Raw genomic sequence first — 13,273 nt, forward strand, 5'->3', positions numbered from 1 at the left:
AAACTTGATATCTTTTGTCTTCGTCACCCACATATATGGCTACATAGCCTCTTTAAATTTATAGGATTTTAGCTTTCTAATCGGTCGAATTGGAAAGTAATAATTTGATTGCATAACATTGACTTAAAATCTTGAAAAGAGAATTCATTTTCCTGCTAGAAGCTTCCCACGATAGCATTATTGATCAAAATTTTCTAAGTTAATGAAAGGTTTGAGAGTGAGAGAACTTGAAAGGAAATTTTATACTGGAGAAGAGTAATTGGGATTCAATTTATATAAATTAGTTTATTAATTGGTTTAAAAAAAGTTGCAAATTAAAGCAGTGAAGAAGAACAATTAAACAAATTATATCAGAAGAATTGAAGAGTTGGTTAAGACTACTTCTCTATCAGTTGTACTCAATTTTTATTTCTTTCAAAAATATAAAAATAAGAGTTGATCAATTCATTCTTTTAAATGAAATATAACATGTTTCAGCTTGGAGAGTTGATTGAGACTATTGAGTTGTATTCAATTTTTATCTTTTTCAAATATATATATATATATATATATATATATAAATTTCCGAAAAGCAAAGAAGCCAAAATCCACAAGGTGTAAATGGAAAAAGAAACATTTAAGAATCTATTAAATATCAACAATTCAGTTGTTTTAAACAAGGAAATGACAAAGTACGTAATATTGTTGCGTGGCATTTTCACAAGGGCAAATAAGAATCTATTAAATTGAGCCTACAAGGCAAAGGATGCATATGAGTTACTGTTAGTAGACAGACCTTGCTCATTTATAAACGCTCAATCATAGAAAGAAGAAAGGGATGCAGGTTACCAGGATCAATCACATTCGAGATTTTGACAAGTATAATTTTGACAATTCAATTATTTCCCATTCCCATTTGTTCTTCACCCAACACCCCATATTTAACATCAACACAACTAGGTTAGCTGCTAAATTTAATAGTCCACTAAAGGAGAATTTGAGAGCAATATTACCAACCGATCGTCTTTCATTCCAAAATTTCATTTTCATCTCATTCCCCACAGCAAATCTGATATGAATTAAAGGAGAGAAGGAAGAGTTCATCGAAAGTAGCATAGCCTCGAATGTCTTTCTGAAGGGAAGAAATGCAATTTCCTGGAGCAAGAGAGATACCCTTCTCCAAATTGAAAGAATATTTGGATAGAAGAAGTTGAACTCAGAGTGAATCCCTATGATTTTCAAATCTCCAAAGCCATTTGAACAAAAGAGCGTGAATTTGAAGAGAGATCTCTTTCATGCCTAAGCCTCCATTCTTTTTAGGCAACAAAAGAGTATTCCATTTAATCAGATGAAGTTTCTTTGTATTGACATTTTTCCTGCCCCCTTCTTTGATTATAGCTGTGTTATATATAGAGCTAACCTGCCTATTATGAACTTGTTCATAAATAAATTTGGACAAAAAGTCCTGTTAAATAGCTGAAGCTAAACTAGCATTCCAATCGCTAGCAGGACCAATTGCAGTTGCTTGTCTCAGTGGCTTGCATATGTCTGATTTTCATCCTCTTCTTTTGCTTATAATTTCTAAACCAATCAGCAAGTATCTCTAACACGCCCAAAAGCTTTCCAAAAGTCACAAAATCTATATGAAACTCTTTCCTCCACTCCCAACTTTCTAACTTCCTAACTTTTCTTTTAAGAATGAGGAGGCTGAACATAGAATTATACTAAAAACAAACTCATATCTTTGATGATGCTTTAAAACACCAAGTTTATCCCATAGTTTCTTCAATTTTCTAAAGTAAACAACAACTGATATAGATTCTTGATTTATTTCTTTCTTTAATTGGTGTATAAGTTGCCCAAATCTTTCTTTAAAGCAAGTGTCATAGTCATAGACATACTCCAAGTCGAATAATTTACTAAATTTAAGGGTGCAGATATGAGAATCCTACTTGGATTATCTGAGTTTTGAAGAGCAGAAGGATCTGAATAATTTACTATCACAAGATTCAACAGTTTCAACAACTTAAATTGGTAGATTTTCTGTCAAACAAAAAACTAAAAAAAAATGGCAGATTTCTCAACCACTACACTTGTACCTTGGCTTCAGCAGGATACAAATCATACAATAGAGGTTTGGTTAATTTAGAAAGCAGTTTCAAAATAGTTGCATTACGCCAAGCAAAGTGATTTAATCATATCCTTAAATGGACTCGCTTTATTTGATAGCTATTGCTATTAACTATCAACATTTAATCGCCAGTTACACATCCAAACAACTTGGCACAAAGTAAAGAATCTCAAAGGGAAGAATATATATATACCTTCCACAAGCATTTCTAAAATTCAAATTTCATGTTAAAAAAATGATTTCATTGGAAAAGATTGTGACCTTCACATTATTAGATGCTAATGCAATGATTTCACTAATTTGACTTGAAGGAAAATAAAAGAAATTAAGGATATATATATATATATATATACCCAACTTGATGACTAGAAAAAGAAAAGGTGACAAAGACGATGTTGGCTTTTCCTTCAATTCCCATAACATTTTCTGTTGTCTATAATTTTAGTGACATTTCATCCAACCAACAGCTGTAGAAGTCCAGTGATTCTCTTACCTTGTACTCTGGGACTGTCTATCCTGCACCCTGCATTTATAGTGTAGTCTAATTGTTAAATCAATTCTCAATTAAAGCATACTGGTCTATAATCATTATTTTCATTATTATTAAAAATATAATAATTAAGCAAAAAAGAATTGCTTATACCTTTATGGTTAGGAAGGTGAAGTTATAGTCATATCCTTGCAAGTACCTGCAAAAGAAATGATAGCATTTTGAAAGGTCATTGAGCACAAAAACAAAAATAGATAAAGATTCTTAGGCATTGTAGTATGGAACCAATTAGTTTTAGTTCTCAACTCAAATTTAGAACTGAGCTCTCGAGTAAAGGCTGTAGTAGCAGGCAAAAAAAATTGTAATGGAAATGGTGGGTTTACCAGCAACTTGATGATTAGAAATCCATGACCTCCATTCATCAACAATCTTATATCAAAGAGATCTAGTCCATGTCTCAATTCAAGCGAAAGGCACACACATATCATGGTTTCCACCACAGGTAATTTGCAGTGTTAGAAATTTTCGTTTTATGGAAGAGAATCACAGCTGATTGAAATTAAAAATGATATTTGAAGAAGTTAGTTAAATTACATATCTATTATATTTGAAAAAGGTAATTATTAAGTTGCACTCCAAGACACACTTAAATGGTCAAGATATAACAACTTTAGTTTGCTGATTCCTCATTGCGCACCTTTAAAAGCCTCAGAATGAGATCATTAAATCTATGCAAATGTAGTTTTGACAATTTAAATAATAAATAGATTCTTAATTATTTATCATTTTGTATATCTTGAATTTTAAAACTATTATTTATAGACATGTATAAAATAAACTATAGGTTAATTGACTTAAAAATATTTAATATTTACATGTATTTATATTTATATTTTAATTTTTTAATTTTAATTTAATTAACTCAATTTTTACATTTTAATGTAATTTTATCTAATCTGTGAACTTTTAAATTTAATTATTTAGCTGACACGTGTATTATTATAAATTTTTTGATTGATTAATTAATTAAAAAAATCTAATATTTATACTATTATATTTTAATTCAAATGTGTAAATTTTAAATAAATTGATTCAATATTTATGTTTGAGTATAATTTTGACCAATTAAAATAAATAATTTAATTATTAAATATATAATTTACGTTTTCTACTATGATAAATTTTATTTTATAATAATAATTATAAATATTTTATAGTAAATATATTATTTAATTTAAAATAACAGGATATATAAAATAATTAAAAATAATATATTTATTATAAATTTCTCATAACTATCAATGCAAAATAAAATCTATCAATATAAACGATCTATTTGATCATTAAATTATTATTTTTTTAAATTAAATATATAATTTAACTATAATTAAATTGAGTTAATATTATTTGAATTAGTTTATATTTAAAAAATAATAAAATATTACATTTGATATTCGAATTCTTATATTTTGATTTTTAAAATTGATTAAAATTACAATCAAATATATATATTGGGCTAATTAAATTAAAATTTAAACATTTGAATTAAAATACAAAATAATATAAATGTTAAATTTTTTGATAATTTAATCATTAATAATAATAATAATAATAATAATAATAATAATAATAAATTATGTGATATACCAGAAATTTAAAAATTATAAGTAAATTAAAATTACATAAGAACGTAAAATTTAAACTAATTAAACTAAAATTAAAAAATTAAAATTAAAATGTTAATATTACAAACGTTAAACTTTTCGAATCAATTCACATAAATTATATATATAAAGAAAAAAAATTAAAATGCACTCCAATCTCTCTGTTATAATATTATATAATTAATAATTTTCTCTTGTAGGACTATATATCTTCTCTTTTCCTTTCACACTTCCTACCACTCTACTCTTCCATTTTCCTTCATTTATATTCCCTGCCACCGTTACCACCTCTTCAACATTGTCACGCTTATTTCCATCTATTCTTTTATTCTTAAATTACTAGATTTATCTTTTGTGCCTTTTCTTACACTGAGATTCATGATGTCTAAAGTTTCTACACTATGAGAGTAGTCATCAATTCTCTCAACATGTGATTTATGAATGGAGGTATTCTCTCAATTCTGCTTTGTCCATTTTATTCTCTATACAAAGCCCATTAATTAAGGTAGTAAATGTCACAACGTCAGGCTCCAATCCGAATTTGAGCATCTTACCAAAAACAGAGAAGCCAAAATCCACAAGGTGTAAGTGGCAGAAGCAATTAATTAAGATGCTAAGAGAATAAACATCGTGTGAGATTCCTAGCAATTCAATTGTTTTGGACATGGAAAAGACAGTGTGATATTGATTCATTTTCAGGAGGGCAGATAAGAATCTATTAAAATGAACCCTAGAAGGCAGAGGATTCATATGAATTACATGATTAAAGGAAGTAATGGCATCATGAAGGCGGGTAAAAGAAGCAGATTTGAAGTTATTTGTGAAGAAGCGTGCATCTTCAAGTGTGGAAGTAGAAGAATGGCAATAATTGGTAAATAAGAATAGGAATGGAGATTGAATGGTACCAATTGCCCCTTGTAGCTGAAGATGGAAGCTCCTGCTCTTCCTCCTCCCAAGGCATCTTCATCATCATCGATCTCTCGTCAGTTGCTTTTAGGGATGGATCGGAGATTGGGAATGAGGAAAGGAAATAGAGAATCGGAAAAGGAAGGCTCTGTGCCAGCTGGTAAAGTGGTAAGGATAACAAAAGGAAATGCATTACTAATTGTTTATATGCACCACATTTTGTAATTTTTTTAATTAATTTTTCATATAAAAATATTATTTAATAACAAATTAAATTTATTATTTTATAATAATAATTTGTTAAGTATAAATCCAATTAAGTCTTTACAGTCAAATAATCTTAATTCAAAATTTTGAATCAATTAAGTTTATATACTATTACTCAAAAGTCAAATAAATTATAATTTAAGATAATATTATTTTTAATAATAAAAATATTTTTTATATGATAAATTTTTTTATAATTTTAGAAATTATTTATTATGTTTATATATTTTAAAATTTTTTATAATAATTAAATATTAAATTTTTAATATTTTAAATTATAAAAATAATATTTTATTATTAAAAAATAATATTAAATTAAAATCTATTTAGCCCTTAATAAAATGATATAATTTAATTGACTTAAAATTTTAAAAATTTTAAATTGAATATATTTGACTCTTAATAAAAGAGATTTAATTAAATTTATTTTCATAATTTTTTTAACCTACTTGATATTTCTATTAAATTAAAAAACCATTAACAATTTCACCACGAAAAAAATTAGTATTTCACAAGAAAATTTAACTAATTAAAAAAAATTGATTAAAATAGAGGTTTCTCCAGTTTTTCATTATTTATTTTTTATGTGTTTTTAATTAAAAATTAATTTATAAATAAATTTAATTACAATTGAAAAGATTGGGATAAAATTTTAATAATAAGTTTAAGTTTAAAAATATTAAAGTTTAAATTAGAGGGTGAATTTATAAAATTTAAAATTTATTGATTAATTTAAATGAATATAAATGGAATAGAAATTAAAATTAAAAATTTATTTACAATCGTCAAATCTATCAATTTAAAATTAATTTTTTTAATTTAAAAAATTTTGGAGTTAAATAAGTATTGATTTCACATATATTTTAAAATTGTTTAATATTTATGAAAATTGAGAAAAAAAGAACTATTTGAAATAAAAGAGATAATAATAAAATTAGAAGTTGATTTTAAAAATAAACTAAAGAAGAAATAAAATATTATAATTAAAATGATAAAATAAATAATCAAATTAAAATTCAGTTGAAAGTAATTAAAATTAATAAATTTGCAACCCATCATTAATTAAAAAGATATTCACTCGATTGTTTATTATTTTATTATAGTGTTTAAATAAGCAAATTTCACCTATTATTTCTTAAGATTAAATTAATCTGTATAGCATTTAAATTAATTTTTTAGTTAATTAATAATTTCATAAGCGTGTAAATTTAATTAATTAACAGTTTTAAGAAGAGAAGAACTCAAACTTGATCGATAATAGCAAATGAATTATTTAAACCAAATTAATTAATTTCTTAATATAAAGAAATATGCTAATTATTATTTATATTAATACAATAAAATAATTTCATATTTACTTGGAGTTAATTAGCAATATGTTTTCTTTCTAAGAGATTTAATAAACCTTTTAAATTTCTAAAGAACAGTAATGGAGATGGTATTACTCGAAAATAGAAATTAATTGAAAAAAGAAATTCAGATGAATAGAAATAAGAACTAAATCTTACGACTTAATTAAATATTAACTTGATTAACCTTCAACTAAAAAAAGAGTTTAGCCTATAAAGGTTATAATAAAATTGCAGAAAATAAAAGAAAAGGGGAAGGAGGCTCGGCCAAAGAGAAACTGAAAAGAGGGTGTGGGCAAGAGGAGAAGAGATGAGAGATCTACTTCTAAAGTGGCATTTATATAGGATTTTCCTAAATAAAAGAATAATTATTCGCCGTTTAAAAGAAAAAATAAAATAAATCTACTAGATAACTCTTATCTTAATCTTAATATGATTGTATTTGCATCTATTTAAAAATAGTTTTGAACTCTTTATTACTGGCAACCAGAAAGACCGCAATATAGCCATCCAAGTTGGGTCACAATTTTAGATAAGGTTGTACCTTATAATAAAAAAAAGCTTTAAAACAGTATTTTTTGTTTTTTTTCATTTTCGCTTCAAATTAAGTAAAAATTAATTATTTATATCAAAATCATAATAAAATGGAATTTAATATAAAAAAATAGTGAGTTTTGTAACTCATTAAGTATTAAATTGAAATTAAAAAATAAATATATTTAATTGAAATGTAAATTAACATAAAGATTAAATATAGAATTGTTATATTGATTTTTTTTTACATATTTAGCATTAGACATAAATGTATTCGCAAACCGAGTGATACATCTATAAAATTAAATAAACACAATTTAATTTATAAATAGATATATAATATATTTATAAAATTAAACAAACATATATCTGAATAAATATAAAATTCATTTGTAAAATTCAATGGATACAAATAGACATTGAATTCATTAATCAAAACTGATTGTCTTTTACTTAATTTAAAAAAATATGCCGATAGGGTAAACAAATGTATCTATAAATACTTTAACTTCATTTAAATTAGATGATAGGTAGGATAAAAGAAAAGTTTAAAAAAATTATTATTGGATAAATTGATTTAAAAAGAAAGATTAAAGAAGAAAATAACGTAATTAAAATGATGAAATAAATAACGACTGAATTACTGGTATAGTCTATTATAATAGTATAGATGTGGACATATATTATTTGATGATTTAGAATTGTGTTTTGCCCTAGTATTTGTATTTGTAAATCCTTATTTGCATGATCCTTATATAAAAATTTTAATTATGAGTTATATTTAAACTGAGTTTGAGTCATGTTTTGTTGACTATACTGAAGTATTTGATGAGAGTTTTAGTATGAATTTTATGATTTCAATTTTAATACATATACAAGTCGAGTCTTGGTTCATGAAATGTCTATATTTTGTTAAATCTTGTGATCATATATGAAATTTTATTAGATATAGCAGAATGTATAGTAGACTTGATACAAATCCTGACGACCTTAAGTCGATTTGAACCCTAGTACCAATAACGGTCTGATTATTAGATCGTTACAACAAAAATCAAATTATTATCTAATTTCACCTTTAATAATTACTTAATAATAATAAAATTATACACAATGCATAAATTTTGAATTTGAAACTCACTATATATTTTTTACAATAATAAAAAAAAATCTTCTTACCGTAAAAGCTTCATGTTATATTAAAATTGTAAAACTATTTTAATTTCACTTATAAATAATTCAGGTATGTCATGAAACCTTATAAATAATTCAAATATATTATGGCACTTTTTTAAAGTTTAGAATCCTACAAATACATATCGTTAAAAAATATGAAATGACATGACATTACATATAATAGTTTATCATTAATTAGCAAATATTACTTCTAATTTTATGATATACATGTATAATATAGATAAAATTTTCTTGAGTGAGTTAAGTACTTTCATATATTTTACTTATAATTTAAAAGTTTTATCATTAAAATTATCATTAAATATTAAAAATTAATTATTAAAAATAATTAACAATCATTTTATTTGGTCGTTAAGTTGTCATGAAAAGTTTTATCATTAAAAATTACGACACACTATAATTAATTATTAAATCGATAATAATGACAATAAATTTATTTTTTTAATAATAATTAATATGATGATAAAAAATTTTAATAACAATAAAAGTTGTTGTTATAATTTAAATAAAGAATTATTACTTTCTTGTATAATAAATTTAAAATATAATAATAATTAAAAATAATTAAATATTAATAATAATTAAATATATAATATTTTCAGTAAAAATGAGAAGTTCAATTTGTACTTATAGTAAATTTATATGGTTTATAAATTATATTACTTATTAATTTATAGTAGTTTTAGGTGATATTTTTTTTGATATGAAATTTAAAAAAAATATTTATTTTTATTTTAATAACTTATATTATTAATAGTTATATATGTATCATTAACAAAAAAAAAATTAAAAATATATTTGTTATCATTGCGCTTCCTTTTTTTAATAATTTTTATTAAATTACGTTAAAAATTTTAAAATTTTATCTCATCAGTTAAATTCATATTATTAAATAAATATTTAATTAATTAATTTATAAAATATATTTTTATTTTATTATCATAAGGAAAATTTATTATTTAATTATTGTAATATAAAAAATTTTTAATTGATTTTTAATTTTAAAAAATAAAATAAAAAATCCTTTAAATTTTAAAAAATATATTAATTAGTCATTTTATTAATTTTAATTATTAAATATTTTATTATTTAATTTCTGTAATATTAAAAATTTATTAATTAATTTTTTAATTTTATAAAAATACCTATTAATTAGTACATTCATATTGAAGATATTTTAAATCTTTTTATAAGTAAAATTTATTATTTAATCTTTATGATATAGAAGAATAAATTAGTTAGTCACTTTATTTTAAAAAAAAAACATTAAAGCATCCATAAAATACTAAAAATATATTAATTAATTATTTTATTAATTTCACCTATTAAATATTTTACTATTTAATTTATGTAGTAAGAGAAAATTTATTAGTTGATCTCTCAATTTTATAAAAATATTTACTAATTAGTTCTTTCATATTAAAACATTAAATTTTTTTTTTATAAAACTAAACAACTAAAATTAATGAAGAGATTAATGAGTGAATTTTTTAAAATTAGAAATATCTTAATATATTTTTCAAAATCAATAAATTAATTTGTGAGTTTTCTTATATTATAAAGATTAAATAGTACTTTTTATTTTTATAATACTTAGCGGCTAAAATTAACGTAAGGACTCATCGGTAGACTTTTTAAAATTTCATAAACTTTTAATGTATTTTTTAAAATTAAAAAATTAACTAATAAATTTTTTATATGACAATTATCGAATAATAATTTTTTATTATAACATTATATACTGTGTAAAGATAATTTATTAATATTTTTATATATAGTCATTTATAAAATTATTTATACTATTATTTTACTATTAAATATCATATTTTAAAAAAAATTATATTATTTCTTACCATTATATAAAAATTTATACTTATTTTTATATAATTAATTTTTGAAAAAATAAAAAATAAAAAATATGAAGTCAGCACCTTAAATTAATAATTTTTTTATTATTAAACTATATTTCTTATAGAGTAATATTTTTATAAAATATTTTTTATAAAATAAATAAAGTCTTAATTTCTATATTAATTTTTTTTGAAATAAGAATTAAAGATTGAGAAAGTAGGATCTGACATCACTCATCATATTTACTTAGATGTAATTACCACTAGACTAAATTTGTGAGTATATTTTTATATTAATTTTTTTCAAGGGTTTAGTGTAAAACGAATAGCAAGTATACATATATGTAGAGATGAGCATTCGGTCAGTTCGGTTTAAAATTGAACTGAATCGAATAAATTGAAAATTGAAATTTTTAGTTTTTATAAAAATCAAACCGAATTTATTTTAGTCAGAAACTAAACGAATTAAATCGATTTGATTCAGTTCGATTTAATCGGTTTTGATTTTTAATAAATTTTTTATTTTTTTCACTTTATTTTTAGTATTTTAAAATTTAATTAAAATATTTTAATCTTAATATGATTTAATTTTTTTATATTATTGAAAAAAATATATTATTATCACTAATCGATTCGGTTCAGTTTTTTCGATTTTTTTCTGATCAAAATCGAACTGAACCGAAACAACTGAAATTTCTAAAATTAAAAATCGAACCGAATCAAAATAAATAAAAAACTGAACCGAATTTTTAAATTAATTCGATTCGATCGACTGCTCACCCCAATATTTATGAGTGCAAGCGTGTAGAAAGTGAATTAAGAAATTAATTTGCTTATTGGTACATAGGCTTATCAACAATTAATAAACTAGTTTTTATTTTATATTTTTAACATCTACCGTTCATAAAGCATCCTACAATACAATATTATTTTGCCAGCAATTCTCATAAGAAATAAAAATCAATGCAATGCATGAATAGAAAAAAAAATAAAACTTGAAAAAAGACGTATATAAATGGTAGATATAATTGGTAAAATTATTGAGAATTTGCTATGAAGTATCCAAAAAATTACTTTAAACTATAAAAGAGCGGATTATTATTTGATTTTTATATTTTATTAAAATGGACTGTTTAATTTTTTTTATTTCTATGTTATTTGATTAAATATTTTTTTTTTATTTTTTAATTTTATATATATAATTTAATTTTTCTAATTAAAATTAAAAATATATTTACTAATATTTTATTCGATAAAAATATTGAAGAGTTTGACTTTATAAAATTCAAAATGTTTTAATTGAGCGATTTAGAAATAGAGATTAAACAGTTAATTTTAATAAAAATAAAGATTTATTAATAATTTAATTTTTTTACTTATTAATAATTTAATTAGCTGGAATGTCTTTCTGGAGGGAAGAAATGCAATTTCCTGGAGCAAGAGAGATACCCTTCTCCAAATTGAAAGAATATTTGGATAGAAGAAGTTGAACTTAGTGAACCCCTATGATTTTCAAATCTGCAAAGCCATTTGAACAAAAGAGCTTGAATTTGAAGAGAGATCTCTTTCATGCCTAAGCCACCTTTCTTTTTAGGCAACGAAAGAGTATTCCATTTAATCAGATGAAGTTTCTTTGCATTGACATTTTTCCTGCCTTTTTTCCTGCCACCTTCTTTGATTATACCTGTGTTATATATAGAGCTAACCTGCCTTTTATGAACTTGTTCATAAATAAATTTGGACAAAAAGTCCTGTTAAATAACTGAAGCTAAACTAGCATTCCAATCGCTAGTAGGACCAATTGCAGTTGCTTGTCTTAGTGGCTGCATATGTCTGATTTTCATCCTCTTCTTTTGCTTTTCCCTCAATTCCCATAACATTTTCTGTTGTGTGTAATTTTAGTGACATTTCATCCAACCAACAGCTATAGAAGTCTGGTGATTCTCTTACCTTGTACTCTGGGACTGTCTATCCTGCACCCTGCATTTATAGTGTAGTCTAATTGTTAAATCAATTCTCAATTAAAGCACACTGGTTTATAATCATTAGTTTCATTATTATTAAAAATTACAATAACTAAGCAAAAATGAATTGCTTATACCTTTATTGTTAGAAAGGTGAAGTTGTAATCATATCGTTGCAAGTACCTACAAGAGAAATGATAGCATTTTAAAAGGTCATTGAGCACAAAAATAAAAATAGATAAAGATTCTTAAGCATTGTAGTATGGAACCAATTAGTTTTAGTTCTCAACTCAATTTTAGGACTGAGCTCTCGAGTTAAGGCTGTAGTAGCAACCAAAAAAAATTGTAAAGGAGATGGTGGGTTTACCAGCAACTTGATCATTAGAAATCCATGACCTCCATTCATCAACAATCTTATATCAAAGAGATCAAGTCCATGTCTGAATTCAAGCGAAAGGCACACACATATCATGGTTTCCACCACAGGTCATTTGCAGTGTTAGAAATTATCATTTTGTGGAAGAGAATCACAGCTGATTGAAATTAAAAATGATATTTGAAGAAGTTAGTTAAATTACATATCTATTACATTTGAAAAAGGTAATTACCAAGTTGCGCTCCAAGACACACATTCGGTCAAGATATAACAAGTTTAGTTTGCTGATCCCTCATTGCGCACCTTTAAAAGCCTCAGAATGAGATCATCATTGCACAATAAACGTACTACCAATTCGGTGGTAGTAGCATCGGCAGAGAATCCCTTGTCAACCATTTCATTGATTAGTTCTGATGCTTTTGGTAAATCCTCATGCTTGAGAAACCCTTGAATGATGATATTATAACAACAACTATTCGGTAAACATCCTCCCTTTTCCATGTCTCTAAAAATCTTATATGCTTCGACTATTAATCCTTCTCGGCAGAGTCCTTTCATAATTGCACTAT

The 13,273-nt window shown here is 23.6% G+C and overlaps 2 protein-coding genes across 4 annotated transcripts in view; both read right to left on the minus strand.

Moving 5' to 3' along the window:
- The window catches only part of LOC110607929 (pentatricopeptide repeat-containing protein At3g22470, mitochondrial), a 30,052-nt gene that overhangs the window by 3,337 nt on the left and 13,442 nt on the right, over positions 1-13,273 (minus strand). The window contains exon 2 of one of the 3 annotated variants that reach the window (XM_043960314.1): positions 12,986-13,269. The exons of the other annotated variants lie outside the window; for them this stretch is intronic. Coding sequence (XP_043816249.1) covers positions 13,259-13,269 — 11 coding nt within the window. The 3' untranslated portion in view covers positions 12,986-13,258. Of the gene's footprint in view, positions 1-12,985; positions 13,270-13,273 lie in introns of those variants that run through there. 3 annotated transcript variants of the gene reach the window in all.
- LOC122724659 (pentatricopeptide repeat-containing protein At1g63330-like) overlaps positions 2,431-13,273 on the minus strand; it is a 32,242-nt gene continuing 21,399 nt past the window's right edge. Inside the window, exon 3 of the mRNA XM_043960298.1 lies at positions 2,431-2,633. The gene's annotated coding sequence lies outside the window, so the exon portion shown is untranslated. The remainder of the gene's footprint in view (positions 2,634-13,273) is intronic.

The sequence above is a fragment of the Manihot esculenta genome, chromosome 9 (assembly GCF_001659605.2).
Source record: "Manihot esculenta cultivar AM560-2 chromosome 9, M.esculenta_v8, whole genome shotgun sequence".
Taxonomy (NCBI): domain Eukaryota; kingdom Viridiplantae; phylum Streptophyta; class Magnoliopsida; order Malpighiales; family Euphorbiaceae; genus Manihot; species Manihot esculenta.